Raw genomic sequence first — 20773 nt, 5'->3', positions numbered from 1 at the left:
TCAAACCTAGCTTCTGGCAAACTCAAACCAGCACCACTAAGAACAACAACAACAACAACAACAACAACAACAAGGCTAGAGAGACCATGAGCCATTCTGAAGACGCAGGAATGCAGTTTGGCCTCAAACTCCAAAGAAACACCAAGATATCCAGGAGTATAAGGCAGGAATCAATTTTAATTCAACATTGATTTCCTGAGGTCAGTTAAGGGCATGTCATCAGGCTGAGTGCTCTGAAGAATTCAAAGATGGTTACTAAAATGTACTTCTGGAGTTTAGGCAGTGTGGCATGTTGGAAAAGCCTCTAGAAAGACTAACAGAAAGATAAGACATAAATTACTAATACCAGTTATGAAATGGAGCATATCACGACAGACCCTGAAGACATCAAAATGATAATAGGAGGATCTGCGAACAACTTTATATGCAGAAATTTGACAACTTAGGTTAAATGGACCAATTCCTCCAAAAATACAAACCATTACAACTCATCCAATATGAAATAGAATTAAAGAAATTTAATTTACAGTTTTAAAATCCCTAAAAAGGAAATCTCCAGGCCCAGATGGTCTCACTAGAGAATTCTACCAAATGTTTAAAGCAGAAATAATACCAGTTCTACACACTTTGTTCTAGAAAATCAAGAGGAGAAAACACTTTCCTGTTAAACTTATGAAGTTAGTATTCACTGATACCGGCTCCCCTCAAAATTTTAAATAGGGTACAAAAAAAAAAAAAAAAAAAGGAAAAATACAGACCAGTATTCCTCATGAAAATTAGATGTGCAAATCCTTAACAAAATATCAACGAACTGGCTCTCTTTCAGCCATCTTGGAGACTGTGGAGGCCTGCTGGGAACAGGACTTCCAAAACGATAAATATGTCTGGAAGGCTGTGGTCCAAGGCCATTTTTGCTGGCTATAAGAGGGGTCTCCGGAACCAGAGGGAACACACAGCTCTTCTTAAAATTGAAGGTGTTTATGCTCGAGATGAAACTGAATTCTATCTGGGCAAGAGATGTGCTTATGTGTACAAAGCAAAGAACAATACAGTAACTCCTGGTGGAAAACCGAACAAAACCAGAGTAATCTGGGGAAAGGTAACTCGTGCTCATGGAAACAGTGGCATGGTTCGTGCCAAATTCCTAAGCAATCTTCCTGCTAAGGCCATTGGACACAGGATCCGTGTGATGCTGTACCCCTCAAGGATTTAAACTTATTGAAAAGAAAATAAAAGTGAATTTGTTCTCTTGTAAAAAAAAAAAATCAACGAACTGAAGTATGTAGTAATTATATGAAAAGACATACGAATATATGAAAAGAATTTTATACCATGGAGTTTATTACAGGAATGCAATCTACCATATTAACAAACTAAAAAAGAAATAGCACATTATATCAACCAATGAAGAAAAAGTATTTGACAAAAATGTATTTGAAATTTACAACAAAACTCTCAGAAAATAGAAATAGAGGGGAATTTGACAAAGAGCATCTATAAAAAAAAACTATAGCTAGCATTATACTTAATGGTGAAAGACTGGACGCTTCCACCCCCTGGAATCAGGAACAAGACAATGATAACTGCTTTCACCACTCTTATTCAACAGTGCTGGAAGTTCTAGCCACTGCAATAGGGGAAGAAAAGGAAATAAAAAGCATACAGACCAGAAAAGAATAAAAGCATCCTTATTTACAATGACATGATTGTCCAAGTAGAAAATCCCAAGGAATCTGCAAAACAAAAAAAATCAAAACCAGAAAAACCTAGAACTAATAAGTAACTTCAATAGGGTCATAGGATACAAGGTAAACATACCAAATTCAATTGTATTTCTATATGCCAGCAATGAACACATGGGCACCAAAATTTAAAATACAGTATCATTTTTAATTGCTCAAAACTTATATAGTTAGGTGTAAACCTAACGAAATATGTCCAAACCTGCATGCCAAGAACTACAAAATGCTGATTGAAGAGGATCTTTAAAAGTGGGTAAACAGACCTTGTTCATGGATTGGAAAACCCAGCACAGTAAAGAAGATGCCAATTCTCCCTGTATTGATATAAAGATTTAATGCAGTTCCTATCAAAATCCCAGCAAGAATGTTTTTGTAGATATAAGCAAGATTATTCTAAACTTTAAATGGAAAGAGAAAGGAACTATAGTAGCTAAAACAATTTTTGAAAATAAGAATAAAATGGAAAGATCTGTCTACTGATGTAAAGATTTACAATATAGTTACAATAATCAAGACTGTGGTATCAGTGGACGGATAGGCATATATGTCAATGGAATATAATGGAGAACCCAGAAATAGACACACATAAACATGCCCAACTGATTTTTACAAAGACGCGGGAGAAATGCAATGAAGGAAGGATAGACTTTTCAACAATTGATGCTGGAGCAATTGAACAGCTACAGGTGAATAAGTGACCTCAACCTCAAATAAGGAGGAAATTATGGGCTTTGGATTTGGACAAACGTGACTTGGAATGCCAGTTTTGCCACCGCAGTGCCGTTCTGACTTGGTTATTAAGCCTTGCTGAGCCTTGGTTATCAAACCCACGCCTATGAATGCTGGGAAAACAGCAGGTAAATGAGTGGGCTACGCTTAATTTACTGGGGTATGTTCCCGAAATGGCCAGCAGAGGGCTCTAGTCGCACATGAAAGACTCCACCACGTCTCTGCTCTGGCTGAAAGCAGGCTGCCTTCCAAACCCCCCTCTCCTCATTTCAGCCGCCCGTTTTCATTAACCCACATTAATGCATAGTGCTGGGGAGACATTTTTCACAGTTATGTGTGTTGCTGCATTTCTGTCAAAGAAACAAATCAGATCATTTAAATTGTAATACTGCTTTTTCCCTGTCTGCTTTAATTTTTTTCTTAAAGGAATAGGCATACATTCTCAACAGGGGCAATATTGCCCCCAAAGGGGTGGAAATTGGTTCTTGGAGCCTGAAAAAATCTTAGATATTACAATGATTTGTGGCCCTCAGAGGACCATAGTACATAAACAGATATGCAATATATCTGCAGTATTAAATTTTTATGGGGAGGACAATTAGGAAAAAATACCTAAAAAGTCTCTTTGGAGGAGCTATAACTTAAAAAATAAAGGTTGAGAAACACTGGAAAAAAGAGGAGATGAACCAAGAGAAGATGCCATCATTGCCCCACACCTGAAGTTAGGGATACGTAGGACAGTTCCTTCTCCAGGAATTTGGGGAATTCCATGATGCCATCCAGCCTCAATAGTTCCTCACTGGAGGTCTTGTCATTGCTCAGAATGTCCCCTTACCCCCGTGAAACTTAAATTTTTTTCTAATCATCCCCACAACTTTCCCATACACCTTCATGCTCCCTCCCTCCCATTTCCCACCCCTACATTCCCCAAGTAATCTCTGATCTGCTTTGTGTCACTACAGATTACTTTGCATTTTTAGGGAGTCTTATATAGATGGAATCAAACACTATGCACTCTCTTTTCTGACTTTTTTCACTTAACATCATTATTTTGAGGTTCATCCATGTTGGGTGCACTGATGGTCCATTCTTTTTTATGGCTGAGTAGTAGTCCATTGTAAGGTTATACCACAATTTGTTGATTCATTCACTTGTTAATGGATATTTGGGTTGTGTCCAGTTTGAGGCTATACAAACTGAACAAAGCTGCTATGAGGCTTCATGTACAAGTCTTGATGTAGACATAGGTGTTCATTTCTGTTGAGTAAATACCTAGGAGTAAAATTACTGTCTTGTATGGCAAGTTTATGTTCCCCTTTAGGACAAAGAGGCTGGTTAAAGCCCCTTTCCCCAGACAGTGTGGCCCCTTCCCCCCTCCTCTGGGAGAGGCCACCTTCAATGATTCAAAAGGAGTCTTTTCTCGGGACACTTCTTCAGTGATGCCACATGCCCACACCCAGCCTTTGGAGAATAGAGAGCTGCCAACCACTTAACAGCTACACCGAGACGATTTTTTGCAGCCTCTCCCTAGAGCAGAGAAAACACACATACCCACATGTGATCTCTGGCAAGGCGGAGTACATCTGCTGTGGTACAAAAATATGAAATACACAGAAAAGCACAAAGAAGAAAATTAAAACCACCCACAGTACCACCACTGAGCGGTAGGTATGGCTAAAAGTTTACTCTGTTTCCTCCTCGTCCTTTTCCTATGCCTATTGCACATAGGAATCTGTGACGCTATGTCTCTTCTGTGCTAAGAAACTTATTTTTCATAATTTAGCTTTCCTGATCAGGTGGTAGGCCAGTCCTCAAAAAATCACACTCCCTCACTCAGTTTCCAGACCTGAGCCAGTTTTAGGATTCCAAACACATTGAGTGAAGGGGAGGCAGGACCCCTTGAAGGACTCTGCAAGGCCATGACAGATAACCATATGCCAAGAAGGAAAGGTGGACATGCAAACATTATAAGAGCTACTGGCATGGGGTCTGAGTTGTCACTGATACCCAGAGACCAGAAGCATCATCATGGCCTCCTTGTTAAACTGAGGGCATATAGGGGGCAGAAATAAATAAAATCCTGGCCCAAGTCTGGATGGCAGTGAGTCCACTAAGCCCGCTGGCTAACCCTGTGGTCATTCCCCAGCCCCACCTGGAATAGACTTAGAGGTAACTGGCCCAACTCCCACACTGACCCGCTGGCCTATGGGGTAAGGGCTTTTGTAGTGAGGAGGGCCAGTGGGAACTTCTGAAACAGCCCCCTCCTTCACTCAGCCAAGAGAGTAAATCAAACCAATATCACATCCCTGGAGGAATGGCAGACACTTGTGCCACCCTTAAAAACCCAAGTGATGTGGAGGCGGTAGTCCCATTACGTCATGTTTAATTCATCAGTCTGGCCGCTGCAAAAGCCAGGCATATCCTGGAGGATGACAATGGACTACGCGACCTCAGCCCAACAGCAGCCTCCGTGCAGCTGCTGTGCCAGATGTGGGTTTTCCCCAAAGCACAGTCTCGTACGTGTCTTGCAGCCACTGATCTGGTGAATGTGTTCTTTTCTGTCGCTATCAAAAAAAGAGGATCAGAGGCAGTTCATATGCAGGTGGAGGGGGAACAGTAGGCACGTAGTCTTGCGCTGGGTATGTTGGCTCTTCAGCTCTTTTGTTTTTTTTTTAAATTGAAGTACCGTCTGTTTACAATATTGTGTCAATTTCTGGTGTACAGCACAATGTCTGTCATATGTATATACACATATTCCTTTTCATAATTTTTCATTATAGGTTACTACAAGACATTTAATGTAGTTGCCTGTGCTATACCGTTTAAACTTGTTGTTTATCTGTTTTATATATGGTAGTTCGTAACTGCAAATCTCGAACACCCATTTTTTTCCCTTCCTACTCCCTTCCCCCGCTGTAACCATAAGTTTGTTTTCTATGTCTGTGAGTCTGTTTCTATTTTGGAAGTAAATTCACTTGTGTCTTTCTTTTTAGATTCCACATATTAGTGATATCATATGGTATTTTTCTTTTCCTGGCTCACTTCATTTAGAATGATGATCTCTAGGTCCATCCACATTGCTGCAAATGGCATTGTTTTATTCTTTTTTATGGCCAAGTAGTATTCCATTATATAAATACACCCCAGCTTCTTTATCCAGTCATCTGTCAATGGACATTTAGGTTGTCTCCATGTTTTGGCTGTTGTAAATAGTAGCTGTCTTTTGTGATGTAGCCTGAAGAGTCCTGGACCAGCTGCATATCCACAGAACATCACACTGGTCCCTCAGTTGATGCCATATGCTAATTGGACTGGGTGAAGTGGCTAGAATGTGGAGGTCTTAGGAACACACAAGCACTCCAGACAGTGTGAGATAAACTCTTCAAATATGCAGGACCTAACAGTATGGAGATTCCTCAAAAGTCTAGGAGTAGACTTACCATATGACCCAGGAATCCCGCTGCTGGGCATATATCCAAAAGGAGCCCTACTTCAAAAAGACACCTGTACCCCAGTATTCATAGTAGCACTATTTACAATAGCCAAGACATAGAAACAGCCTAAATGTCCATTGACAGATGACTGGATAAAGAAGATGTGGTATATTTATACAATGGAATACTATTCAGCCATAAAAAACAACATAACGCCATTTGCAGCAACATGGATGTCCCTGGAGAATGTCATTCTAAGTGAAGTAAGGCAGAAAGAGAAAGAAAAATACCATATGAGATCGCTCATATGTGGAATCTAAAAATAAAGAAAAGAAAAAGACAAATGAACATAAATACAAAACAGAAACAGACTCATAGACATAGAATACAAACTTGTGGTTACCAAAGGGGAGGAGGGTGGGAAGGGACAGACTGGGAGTTCAAAATTTGTAGATACTGACAGGTATATATAGAATAGATAAACAAGATTATACTGTATAGCACAGGAAAATAGATAGAAGATCTTGTGGTAGCTCACGGTGAAAAAGAATGTGACAATGAATATACGTACGTTCATGTATAACAAAAATTGTGCTCTGCGCTGGAAATTTGACGCAACATTGAAAACTGACTGTAACTCAATAAAATAAAAAAATTTTAAAGTTACTCTGAAAAAAGAAAAAGATGCAGGACCTGCCAAATATGTAAAATTTTTAGGGTTCCAGTGTTCTGAAGCATGCTGGAACACCCCTCCAGAGTATGAGAAAGACTATTGCATCTTTCATTTCCCTCCACAAAGAAGTAGGCATCATGCTGGGAGCCTTCTTTGGGTTTTGGAGGCAGAATATTCCAAACCTGGGAATACTACACTGATCCAAATACTGGGTGCAATGAAAGGCTGCCATCTTTGAGAGGGGCCCAGAGCCGGAAAGAGCTCTGTACCGGCTCCAAGCTGCAATGTAGGTGGCCCTAAAGCTTGAACCATAGGACCTATCAGGCCCTGGGGATTGCAGATACCGGTGGTGGGAAAAGACAGTGAGTGGAGTTTACGGCAAGTTTCAGTGGGGAAATCACAGCCTAGGCCCCTGGGGTTCTGGAGCCAGGCCATGCCGTCTGTAGCAAGGAATTACACACCTTTCAATAAATAGCTCCTGGCATGCTGCTTGGCCCAAGTAGGGATGGAGCAGCTGATCACGGAAGAGCAAATGTCCATGCAGCCAGAACACCCGAAATGACTTGGATTCGGTCCGATCAACCAAGTCGTAAGATCCTGTGGGCCCGGCAACACACCGGGATGGAAGTGGTACATACAAGATTGAACAGAGGAGGGCCCGAGGCACAAGGAAGCTACATGAGTAAGCCACCCTGACCCTCACTTCAGCTGCCTGTTGCTTGTCCCCTGGCTTAAACCTATGGCTGAATGGGGTGGGAGGTGGGTCCCTTATGACAGAGGAGGAAGAAGCCTGAGCTTGGTGTATGGGGGAGTTGCCCAATTTTGATGGCAAATGGACATGAACATCCATCATGGCCTCACGCTGACAATGGCATAGTGACCCGGAAGGCCTCGGGTCCCTTAGGAATGAGGATTGGGGGTCATGCCACCAGTAAGCCACCAATTCCAGCAGAGAGGCCAAGGGTGAGAGGAATCTAGAATGGACAGAAGAGAGGAGAGCATTTCTGAGCAGCCCCCCCAGCTCTGCACCACCTCCCTACCTACCTCTTGTTCACAGGGGAAAAACAAATTTCTCATATGTTTAGTGAACCACGGTCATTCAGGTTTCCCTTATGCTCACTTTTGGCTGATAGAGTGTTCCTGACAATAGCGTGTACCTGGGTTTTGTTCTCTAATCCTTATTTGGCGCACTCTGGGTTTTAATAGGACAATTCAGCCCATTTGAGATTAGGGTAAAAATGAATACATTTATTTTATTCCTTCCACGTTAATTTGGGCTTACTACTTATTTTACTTGGCTATTTCTTTCCTTTTTCCTGTTTTTGCTGGCTTGAGAACACAGCCATTTATTACCTGTTGTTCTTTTAGATTTTGGTGTTCTAGAGTGATGACCCTTTCTTGTTGGTCTTCAGAAAGAATACATGATCGTAATGATATAATCTTCCATTATATGAAAAATACCATTCATTTCTCCATGTTAAGATGACACAGGGCGAAGGGATATAGCTCAGTGGTAGAGTGCCTGCTTAGTAAGCACGAGGTCTGGGTTCAATCCCCAGTACTTCCATTAAAAAAACAAACAAACAAACAAACAGACCTAATTACCTCTGCCCACTCCAAAAAAAAAAAAAAAAAAAAAAGATGACCCATTATAATACTTTCACATCTCCATGCTCCCCACCCCACAAAGAGATTTAAATTCTTTTACTCTCCATCGCCTCCTGCCCCTCCCCAACACCAGGCTGAGATCCTGCAGTAACTTGAAGTCCCATGCTATTATTAGTCTTTCCCTTAAGACTCCTTTTTTCCCCTCAGGAGTCTGTAGATATTATCACACCATTGTTTGCTTCCAGTATTGCAAATGAGAAGTCCAATGACAACCTGATTGATTTTCTTTGTAAGTTACTTCTTTCCCCTCTCTGGAGGCTGGTAAGCTTTATATTTATACTTGGAATTCATTTTTCCAGTCCATGCCTAAAGGTGAGTATTATTTTTTGTAAGCTCTGTTTGGAAGTCAGTGAACCCTTCAAATCTTGGTCAAGTCTTTATTGGAAAAATTTCAGGGAAGATTTCCTCCATTGTTTTGTTTTGTTATTGCCTGTCTTCCACTTCCTCCATTTTATGAATTTCCCTTTCTCCAGTAATTCCAATATTGAATAATTCAAACATACAAATATTTGGTTGCTCACATCTTTCCCCTAAACCTCTTTTATTTCCCCTCATCGTTTCTATCTTTTGAATTTTTGACTTGTGTTTTATTTCTCCATTTGGTATTCCAGGTCAGGTTTCAACTGTAACCATCCTCTCTTTTGATTAATCTCCTGAGATTTTTAGTCTGAATATGAGATTTTCCCCTTCCTTCCAGAACATGGATGTGTGTGTGTGTGAGTGCATCACACTGTATTTGTGGCTCCTTGGGGTGTTATTTTCATCATCAGTTTCTGTTCAGATTGTCTTCCTTCTCCTCTACTTTGTATTTGCTGTTCTTTGTGCTATGCCTGTTCCCTTTCTTTCTTGTTTTAGGACCCTGTAGGGATGTTGGTGTTTTCCTTTGCCGGCTCCCTGGGGTGTTTGCTCAGCTGCTGGGGATCGACGGCAGGGTCACACTCTTGAGTCATGGGCAGCCCAGCAGTCTTTGTCCTTCTAGGTCAGCAGAGCTCCAGCTGGTGGACAGAAAGGAAGAGAGAGACAGACCACTGTATGCGGTGGTCAGATTGGTCCAGGAGGCTCTGGCTTCTGCAGAGCCCAGGTAATACTACCTGGATGTGTCAGGTTAATGCCTTGTGGGACAGACTTTGAACCACAGGAGATGGGGGACAGGAAGGACCCAATGGATAAATTCTTGTCACCTTCTCCTCCTGAGGGATGCTCCAAGACAGAGTAGTTCCTACAACGTCTCTGAAGATGTACTGTGAGCTGGAGCAATTAGCTGCACTGGTTACAAAAACTGTGAGCCTCTCAGTAATGCACGGAGTTACCTTTGCTCTCCTCCCTCCTCCCTGTCTCACTTTTCCTGTTGCTTCAGAAACCCAGTGAAGCGTTAGCATGTAGACTTTTGACACAGGCTCTGTTTTCTGGAGAAGCCAGTCTAGGACAATGGTCTCCTTGAGAAATAGAAAAAGAACAAGAAAATAAGCTAGGGGAAAAAAAGGTAAGAAGAGAGAACTCATTAAGATAGAAGGTATTTTTTAAAAACAGTAAGAAAAACTAAATCCCTAATCCTTTTCTTTGAGGAAAAACACCCCAGTCAGCCAGTCGGGATTCTATATTGAGTTCTACGTTGCAATAGAAGTTGATTCTGATGATTACACAGCCAGCAAGTTTTCTGAAGAGATACTGAGCAGCTCACAGTATCGTTGTGAGGGTTGAAAAGCCAGGCTCAAGGGTAAGCAGTGCCTGGAACCACACCCAATGCTGACAGATGAAGATGCTGCCGCTGCTGTCACCACCCCCCAATGCCATGACCTTGACCTTGAAACCACTGTTGAGGCTGCCACCATCAAAACTCACTGCCTGTGCGACCTGGACCCAGGGAAGTGGAAACTCCATGTAGAACTTGATTCCCCATTCATCCCACGAAGGTCAAATACACACATCCTAATGTTAAGGGAGGCTGGGAATTTGAGTTCTGATGAATAATTTCTCCAAATGTAAAAGGGCTAGTCAAGACATGATGGGAAGTGATGAATCAGACAGATGTCTACGATCAGCTATAAAATAGATATACCTCTCGTGAGGCTGATAAAAGATAAGTGAAAAAGAACAAAAACGTTTAAAAAATAGTTCTGGCACGACCAATAATCTGGAATAGTGCTATGAAATAGGAATATAATGTAAGCTGTGTATGTAATTAACATTTTTCTCTGAGCCATGTTAAAAAGAGTAAAAAAAGAAATATATGAAATAAATTTTAATATTTTAGGTAATACAATATATCCAAAATATTATGACCTCAACATGTAATCAATATAAAAGTTATTAATGAGACATTTTACATTCTTTTCGTCATTAAGTCTTGGAAATCTGGTGTATATTTTAAACTTGCAGCCCATTTCAATTCAGACCAGTCCCATTTCAAATACACAACTGCCTACGTGGACAGTGGATCCTATAATGGTTAGTGTAGAGACAGAAGAAATAAAATCAGAACACTATTTCATATAATTTAAACAAAAATAAATTCCAGGTGAATTAAAGACTTAAGTCTAAAAAATAAAAACCGTTAAAATCTTAGACGAAAACCTGTAACACGGTACCTATTTAGCACTCAATCAGATCTTGCTATCCATCTGCAATGCAGGTGGCAGATAAAGGGTTAATCGCTAGCTAGCTAGATAGGTACACACATACATACATACATACATACATACATACATACATACATACATACAAAGAGTGTTTGCAAATTAGTATCAGAATACAAACGGCCAGACGCTATCCCTAGACTATTCATAGAACAAATCCAAATGGTGAATAAACCTAAAAAGATGTTCTGCTTCCCTAGGAGTCAGGGAAATGCAAATGAAATAGCAATGAGATATCACTTGGCTCACATCAGATTAGCAAACTGAGAGTGTGATAACACCTTCTACAGGCTGGGAAGGGACTCTTCACCACATCCCAGCAGCGCTGACCTTGTTGCAGAGCCATCTGGCAACATATATCAAAACGAAACAACTCCACATTTTCTTTGACCCAGCAATCCCATGCCTGGGAATCCATCCCATTGAAACAAAAGCACCAGAATATACGTGACTGTGGATGTTCCCGTCAACAATGAACATGACTGCAATGAAACCCTAAAAAAGAAGTGTGTACTCACAGGTAGAGGAATAGTTGCATATGCTGCGGCACATTTATATCATGACATGTTGCACAGCCATTAAAAAAGAATTGCTTAAACCTCTGTCTACTGACATGAGGGGACTTCCATCTTCCATCTCTGCAAGATGCAGAGAAACACTACAAACTATGGTTCTATTTTTGTAAGAGGTAGGAGAGAAATCTATATTGGTATATACATTTGCATCTGATTTCATGCACATGAAGAAAGATATAGAAGGATATAATCATTCTGCAAGCAAGGTTACCTGACAGAAGGAAAAGCAGGTGGAACCAATAGAGAGAAAAACAGGAAAGGATGAAGGAAAAATATAAGAATACGAGAAAAGTGAGAAGGAGGGTTAAAGAAAAAACAATGATTTCAAACATGGACAATTTTTATAAAAGCTATCGCATGTGTTTGGAAAGGGAAAATATGTATCTCCAGATAAATGCGTTCTCTAAATCTTGTTAATCCTGGTATTCAAGTCCTCTATCTTCCTTGTTTGATTTTTTGACTACTCATTCTGTAGATTTATAGCAGGTAAATTAAAGTTTCTCACAAAGCTGTGGATTTGTTGGGTTTTTTTCCCTTGTAATTCTATCAGTTTTAATATTATGTATCTCAATTCTATGTTACTAGGCACATACAAGCACAAAGGCTAAACTTATTGGTCGATTGAATATTTCATCAATATCTATTTTTGTCTTTGCAAGTCATACTGATTATTTTTGCCCTGAAATCCATTTTGCCTAATGCCAAGATTGATGTACCACTGGCTGCCCCTTTGCTGGCATTTGCCTGGTATACATTTTTCTATCTCAGTATTTTTCAATCTGTCTGTATTACCTTGTTTTGTTGTCTCTTATGAAATATCATACAGTTTGACTTTTTAAATGCAGTTCAAGAATCTTTGGCTTTTAACAGTGAATTTAATATATTTACGTTTATTATGGTTATTGACATATTTGCACATTTTTGACCAATTTACTGTGGGTTTTCTATTGCACATGCTGTTTTCATGATTCTGTTTCATCCCTGCTTTTTGGTTAGTTGATAGCACTTTATTTGTTCTCAATTAATTTTTCTTCTCAATACTTGGGAAATACATATTCTGTTTCTCTTATCTTTATATCTTTGACACACATGGTTAAGCATATTCTTAATTAACATCTAGAGTTAATTAATATCTATGTCTTTCTACTAAATAAAATGAGAATCTTAGCATGCTTTTACTTCTCTCCTTTACCTCCTTTTCAGACTTCATACCTCTCCATCCCATGTTATCATCTCAGATTTTAGTTAATTATTATAAGATATTTTTTAGACTTAAACTTTCCTGGTTTCCTTGCTTAGCCATGCTTCTTATATCACATGTTTTCTTCTCGGATTCATTTTGTCTTTGTTGGAGTATATCTTCTACACTGATGGGTTCTCCAACCAGAGGCTATACCGCACCCCTTCCAAAGTCGGGGTGTTTTATATTGTCACAGTGACTGAGGAGGAATGCTATTGGCAGTGAGCGGGTGGCAGTGAAGGACACTAAGCAACCTGCAGTGTGTGGCTTCATCTTACGATGCTAACAGGACCCTGTTGAGAAATGCTGTTCCGCATGGACAGTGAGTTGTAAACTTTTTTTATTCCCTTTGTGTCTTAAAATGTCTTTACGATGCCCTCATGTTTGCTTGATACCTTGGTTGGGTACAGACTCCTAAATTCACAAGTATTTCACCAGAGGACTTTGAGGATATCATGCCGCTGTTTTCTTGCTCACAAATTGCCAATGAGAGGGCTGATGTTCATCCTGTTCTCATTCCACCCTAGATAATTTTTTCACTTCCTTTTTATCTTCAGTGTCCTGAAATTTCATCATGATATACTTAGATGTAGGTCTTTTGACAATCTTCCTGTAATTACAGAGGACCTGTAACTAGGTCCTCTCAATATTAGAGCTCATGCATTTAAATTGTCAGAAAATGTCTTGAATTATCACCCTGCTTCAGGGGTTCTCTCCTTCCTCTGTTTTCTTCTCTGTCCTGTAACTCGTGTTAAGCAGACAGTGAGCTTGTGCATCTGTCCTCACACTTCCCATCTATTTCTTCATTTGCACTGCATTCTGAAGAGTTCCTTAGCTTAAGCTTCTGGTTCACTAACTCTTCAATCCATTTTGCTATTCCACTCATCCATTGAGGTTTTTATTTTAAAAAGAATTATTATTTTTAAAAGAGTCATTTGACTGTCCTTTATGATTGGGTTACTGCATTCTGTTGATTCTTTGCAGTTGTCTTTATTCCTTTGATAACTATGTAAGTTTAAAAAGCTAAAACTCTAATCTGTTCTTAGAAACCATAATCAGTACATACATGTAAACTAAAAAAAGTGCAGTATACTGTATATATGTATTTACATGCAATATAGTGTGTATGTGCAGTCGACCTGTAATAATTCTACCTAACAAAACTGAAAAAGGGAGAAAAGGAGTCAAACTTTTTCATTTACAAAACTTTGGGGATGCTTTTTAAAAACGTTGATGTAATAGGCTCTTACATGTATTTGAGATATTAATGATACTTATCCTATGGTCTGATTTTATTTGCTCTCTTAACTCAGTTTCATCATCTGTTAAACAGGAGTAATAATACGTACCACTCAGTTTCATTGTGATGATTAGAGTTAATATAGCATGATGCCTGGCTTGCAGTGAGCTAAATACCTCCTTGATGAATAGACAGGGCAAAATAATAAATGCAAAGTACCTGGCACAGACATAGTAGGCACTCATTAAATGGGAGCACATCACAATGATTATTATGATCCCTATTATTAGTATTTGCTGAGACAATGACATTCAAGGATTTTACATTCTCAGTTTCAACCACGTAAGAACACCGCCACCTCTCCCACCCCCAGATCCACGACACGGACGCTTTATAACTTCGCTGAGGCACGAACTTGAACTACAAATTGCCAGGCTAGTGAGTAGGAGTGGAAATGTGTCCAGCATCTGTCTCTCAAAATGGCTCTATGTTTTTATTTAATAGATGAAGCTGGTTAACCTTCCCCACCACCCCAATAGGCAGACATGATTATCCCCGTTTTATAGAATGATAAACCTGAAGTAATTACAAGCTCTAGTCACAAGGCAGTGGTTTAGGAGCCTGGGCTTGGCAGTCAGACAGATGGAGTTCTTTCTGACTCAAAACACGGATTCTCTGAACCTCCATTTCTTCTGGAAAGTGGGGCTTTTGTCAGTTCTGTTGGAATGCCACTCATCACTCAGCCTTCGATGCCAATGCCAATGCCAATGCACCGTGGCCACGTCCAGGGATTAGAATCGTTTGGGCTGAACTCTCATCTCATTCTAGCACTTCCTGGGTCCCTTCATTCACTGAAGGCATCACACTGTGCTGGGAATCAGCTGATTGTGTGTGCCCCTGTCCCCAGCACCAGGGAGGGAGCCACCTGAGAGAAGTACACAGGTAACAATGAGGTGACTTCCCCAAATCTTAGAAGCAAGACTGCCCTCTGATAAATGATAAGACAAAGCAAACATGGGATGGAAACAGAGAATGTCACCCATGCGGTCATTAAGCTATTGTCTCTCAGCTCCAGACCCACCTTTCCACATTGTGCTTTGTGATGCTGGCGCTGGGATTCCGAGAACCGCACTACGGCTTTGCCAGCTGTCCTTTCTAGTCTCTGCTAAGGCCGGAAGCTGCAAGCCTGGAAGAGAAAAAGGACTTGCTCCTTCCCGTTTCTCTCCTGTGGAATTCCTACAAGCATCACCCAGCATCACACATGCACTTTGGCAGTGGTTTCTTCCCATCACCCCCGATGAATCCAGTATGCAATTTTTTCAACACTTGCAGAAGTCTTCTTATGCCCCTGCAGACACCAGCACCTGCTCCTCAAAGGTCTGCATCCCACCCTCTGAGCTCAGAACACTAGCACAAGCTGGCCAGGGACCCCTCCTCAGAGGCTTCAGAAACCACCTCTAAGTTTTAATAATGCCAATGTCTTTCCTTTGTTCTTGAGCCTTAGAGATGGTAGATGCTTCCTACAGTCACGACCTCTGCGAGAACTTAAGAGTTCTTTTAATCCTTTTTTAAGGTACTTACTTAACAACTTTATCCCTTGTTAATAATTCTTTGTATCGATTTCTCTCTTTCAAATAACCGATGTGGTTTCTAACTCCTGACTAGACCCTGACCCACATGTCCCCTGGAAGGGGTGGACCAGCCCCCACGCCAAGATGTGACTGTACACTTAAATGAGGACGTCGAATCTCCAAAGGAAGAGGATGAACTTCAAAAGAGGGTTGGTCAGCCATTGAAGCCTGGACCAGCAAGGGCCAGCAGCGCAAACCTCAGCAGGACAGCCTCAGCAGTGACAGAAGACCAAGCCGTCGTCTTGCATAGCCTGGTGGGCTGTAAAGAGCTCTGTTGGACGCCGAGACCACAGCTCAGTATCGCCACCAGCTGGATCTATTGCTTCCTTATGTACAGAAGCGCCTGGCTGGTCTGCATAGTCTCATGAGCAAAGCAAATGGTTAATCTTACATAGGTTTTGGGAAACGTGTGTTTGGGGATCTGGTTGGTTCCAAAAGCAGGAGTGGGTTGATAGCAGCCTTAAAGGCTTGTTCATTGCTGTGAATCCGCTGCAGGTTGGCTGGTTTTCAAAGCACAGACTGTCACTGATTGGCTAGTTTCAGACACAGGATGAGTGAGGTGAGTTGCCCTGTTGGACAGGTTTAAGAGCAGTTCTCGTGGTTATTTATTACTAGGGCTGTAGAAAAATCAGTCTTTTCCTAGGAGTGTGCAAGCTTTTTATTGTTCGCACCCCATTTGGTCCTCCAGTTTCCATTTTGAATCCTACCAGCCATTCTCAACACAATCTGAACATAGCACCCAAGAGGTCTTTTTGCAAAACTGACATCAGAATGTATCATTCCCCTGCTTACAACCCTCTCGTGGATTTCTGCTGCCCATAGAACAAAACTGAAACTCTTCACAGTAGCACTGACAAGGTCTGTCTGCATTAGCTGGCTTCTCCTGCCCTTCTCTTCCCTTTGTTTTATGATCTCATGACCCAGTTCAAGTCAGGATCTCTCCTATCTCCTGGTCTTCCCACATTGTTGTCCCTCCTGCCTGGAATACTCTCCCCTTCACCCTTCACCTGGAAAACTCCTATTAGTCCATCAAGTCTCAATATAATCATCACCTCCTCAGAGAGGACCTCCATGACTGTGCAGTCCTCTTGCTTTAGTTGCTGAAATGTGGGGAAATGAGCCTCATCATTCTCCCATAACATTTATCCCAATTTATAATAGCACACTTTATTTAGTTCGTTCAGTAATTAGTTAGTTGCTTGTCTGTTGCTGTCTATCTCCCCTGTGGGGCTGTGAATGCTCTGAGGGCAGGGACCACATTTGTTTTGCTCGCCACAAAGGAAGCAAAGGGAGCAAAGGAAGCATCTACTGATACAGGAACCCCCAACAACCCAGGCTCTGATCTCTAGGGCCCGGCTTATAATTAGAGGAATGAAGTCAAGGGATGGTGAGACAAAGGAGCCCTAGGTCAGCAAGGGTACCTCACTCTCCCCACCCCAACAGCCACACACACACACACACACACCTGTTTGTCCATTAATAACAACCTTCATTGACTGAATGCCTACTCTGAGCTAGAAGCAGGTCCTTTACTTGGTTTTACCTGATATAACTCCCTCACTAGCCCCATGAATCAGTTTCCATTATTATTCCTATTCTACAGATGAGGAGACCATCAGAGAGGTCGAGCAAATTGCCTAAGGACCCACAGTAAAGATGGCAATATTCAGCCTGCATAGCCATACCAATCGTTAATGTAGTGAAATGCCCCTACATTCTTTGGTAAATAGTAGATGCCTCAAGCCCCTGAGTGTTCTCCCCTCTTCCCCAGCAGCCCTGACCTCTCCCTCCACCGCTAACCCCTTCCCCTTCCTACATTCTAGTAACTAAAGGGTTAAAGCATATGGCCATATGGGGTGGGGGAAGGGGCAGAGAAATCCTCTAGGAATCTTCTCCAGGAGCTGTCTGTTCGGATCTGTCAGTGTTCATGCCTCACTGGTTGCTAAATATTTTACATTATTATTTAGGATTCTCTACTTCTGTTGTAACTAAAATCTTCCTGCTGGAGAAGCAGATCCAGGGGGCCAAGCTTAGCGCTGGCTGGGGGCTTATCTCCGTTTCAGACGGAAGCAGTGGGCTGTAAGATCAGTCGCCCAGAGGAATCTACAACCTCCCCCCGCCCCACCCCACTCCCTCCCGCTTGAGTACAGAAAGCAGCAGCCTCACCACCAAACCCTAGCATGCTTACATTGTCTAAGAAATTACTGGACCATTACTGTGCGTCGGCTCTTAGCGAAGCTATTAAAGGAGACTAGCCAGGGGGCGCTCCGGACATTAAGAAATGGCCATTTAGTGGGTTCCAGAGCATGGATGCCAAGGTTAGAGCCCACTTGTTCAAGTCCCAGATCTGCCACTTAATAACCATATAGCAAATGACTTAACATTTCTGTGCTTCAGTTTCCTCTTGTGAAAAATGGGAGTAATAATAATACTAATTCTGACTTCAGAGGGTTGGGGTGAAGGTTCAATTAGATGCAGTATGTAAAAGTCCCTAGGAGTAAATAAATTTAATGTAAAATCCTTAAAACAGCGCCTGTCCCTACCCTAATGTTATAATGGTAAGTGGTAGCCATTATTTTTATTTACTGGGTGTGCTAGACATTTTGCAATTCTCATAGAATTCGTTCCCCTGATGCCCTCCTGCGCGCCCTCCAACGGAGCTATAGATGTTGAAGGATGATTTCCTCTGCCAGCAGAGGGCGCCAGTCTCACGCAAGCGTCTGGAGTACGTCCCTGCTGGGGCTGACAATGACTGCTCACCAAGGTCTCGGCGTCCCACCCCCTGCTCCGCTTCCACTCACACAGATACAAGATAAGCCCCAGTTCCTGGAAGAAAGATCTTCGCAAATTGAGTTATCATGAGTTATGTGAACCCCCAACCTGCGAGAGCCAAAGCTAGACTGGCTGTCTGCCTCCTGCCCTTTGCTTCCCACTTAATGAACCAAGTCACCATGAATTTTCTTAATGATGCTTTATTCGCCTGTTTTAGTCATTTTTCTTCTCTTTCCGTCTGAGGCAGAGAATTGTCTTAAGGGAGAAAGCACAGTGTTGCAGAAAAGACCCAGGCCTTGAAATTAGACCCAACTGGATTTGAATACCGGCTTCACCACTCCACCAAATAACCCCAGGCAAATGTCTAAACCTCTCTGTGCCTCAGTTTCCTCATTTGCATAGTAAGGTAATGAGAGTATGTACTTCATTGGAAAATGCAGATCAAGTGAGATAAATCATGTAAAGATCTTGAGACAAAGTCTCACATGTATCCAGGCTTAACAAATGTTTGAAAAAAAAAAGTGAAATGCCCAGGTTTATTGTTTTCAGTGGGTAGTATAAAGAGAAGGTCATGTACTTTAAGTCAGACTGACCTGGGTACCAAACAGGCTGTGCGTCAAGTTTCTTTGAATCTCTAAACCTCAGTCAAGTAATGTGAAAGTCAGAAAACAGAACAGGAATATGAGGTCAAGTGCTGTGAAGGTGATTAAAGCTGGTTAAAGAATAGAGTGGGATTGGAGGGGCTGGATTAGAGAAGGTAGGTGGTCAGGGAAGACTTGCCCAAGGAGTATTATGACTGAATAAAATGAAGAAGTAAGCCACGTGTTGATCAGGGGAAGAGAATTCCAGGAGAGGGAACAGCAAATGCAAGGGCACAGAGGTAGGAAGAAACGGTGTTCAACGAATGGGAAATTAGACCTGTAAGACTCAAGTAGAGTAAGCTAGGGGGAGAGTGGGAAGTCGTCAAGTGACAGATCATCTAAGGTCTTGTAGACAGTGGGGAAGATTTTGTCTTTTAAGCCCCTCAGCAGATGGACCATATTACAGCATAGGTGGATGCTGATGAGAATAACCAAAGCGTAGATTTGCAGGGGAGCGGGGAGAATTGCAGAAGCAAAATTTCTGAGTAGGTGAGAGGAGACGAAATACACCTGCGCCTGCAGGATTGCCCTGACGGAGGATTAGAGATGTGTTTATAACAGGAGGGGAGGCACTGATTCAGGTAGATTGGTGGATCTGCAATGAGAAGATGAAATTGTTTTCTTCTTGTCCCTTCCTTCCTTCCTTCCTTCCTTCCTTCCTTCCTTCCTTCCTTCCTTCCTTCCTTTCCCTCTCTCTCCCCCTCTCTCTCATTTTTTTTTTTGTCAGAGATGAAGTTCATCAACTAAGAATAAGGAGTTGAAGGTATAAGAGAGGAGATTCGAGATAGACTCTGGGTGAGCAAGAGTGAACTGGCCAGGGAACTTGGTGCCGAAGGATTGCCCTGTGGTGGGAGGACCCACTTGAGCCAGAGAGGGTCTGTGTTTTCCTCTGGCCCCAGTCAATTGCTGGGCACAAGTGTGGACTGGGTGATGAGTTAAGTTTGAACAGAGTTGGGATTCTCCATGTGAGTAGATGGGGAGAGAAGGGAGCACTGGAATTGAAAATGAACATGAGGGAGGGACTATAGTGAAACCCAGGGTAAGGTGGTAGGCTGGGTAAGGAGGAAAGAGGCACAAAGGGGACGACAGACTACACAAATGTGGCAGGTCAAAGGATTAGAGAACTGGGAGAAGTATTCCGATATGCTCCAGTTTCAGATGTCATTTTAGAGGAACTTAAAAAAATGCAATAAATACTTGTAGAAGGCCTCCTATAATTTTTAAAACTACGTACAATTTGTTGAGCACTTACTATGTGCCAGGCACTGCACCATGCTAAGTGTTGGACATTTACTGTATCTCATTTAATTCTCATTGCACTCCATCAAGGTCAATACTGTTATTATCCCCGTTCTACAGATGAGGAGACCAAGGCCCAGCGAGATCTAGTAACGTACACAAGAATGCACAGCTGGTTAGTAACTAGATGGTCAGGCCATTCAGGATGGCTGTTCTCTTGCTCTCTGTACATCCCCTGCTTGACCAGGCTGTGTGTCATTCACATGATTATCCAATTCTCTTAATTATAGGGCTTAATTAGTCCTGGTAACTGATGAACTCACCTTATGTCAATTTCCCCTATAAATAGTTTCCTTCTCCCCCAGGTAGTGAGGAATGCTGCTTTGTCTTGTCCGTCGTCTGCCACACATGGTATCGGTCCAGAACCCTCTGCGTAAGAGCCACCTCCCCATCCAATAAACCACTGATGTCTCTGTTGCTGTCTCTCTGTTGATGTCTTTTTCTTCGGTCTCAAGTCTGGACAGCTACAAAGCTTGCAGGGCTGCGGGGTGCA

At 41.9% G+C, this 20773-nt stretch overlaps 1 protein-coding gene across 1 annotated transcript; it reads left to right on the top strand.

Moving 5' to 3' along the window:
* The first annotated feature begins 801 nt into the window (after positions 1-801).
* LOC105071878 (large ribosomal subunit protein eL33) lies at positions 802-1238 on the top strand. The gene has a single exon (XM_010958641.3). The coding sequence runs from the start codon at positions 881-883 to the stop codon at positions 1211-1213; it is 333 nt and encodes a 110-aa protein (XP_010956943.2). The 5' UTR covers positions 802-880; the 3' UTR covers positions 1214-1238.
* Positions 1239-20773: the final 19535 nt, after the last annotated feature.

The sequence above is a fragment of the Camelus bactrianus genome, chromosome 19 (genome assembly GCF_048773025.1).
Source record: "Camelus bactrianus isolate YW-2024 breed Bactrian camel chromosome 19, ASM4877302v1, whole genome shotgun sequence".
Lineage (NCBI taxonomy): Eukaryota > Metazoa > Chordata > Mammalia > Artiodactyla > Camelidae > Camelus > Camelus bactrianus.
Note: the sequence above shows the minus strand (reverse complement) of the source record. Positions and strands in the feature narration are given on the sequence as shown.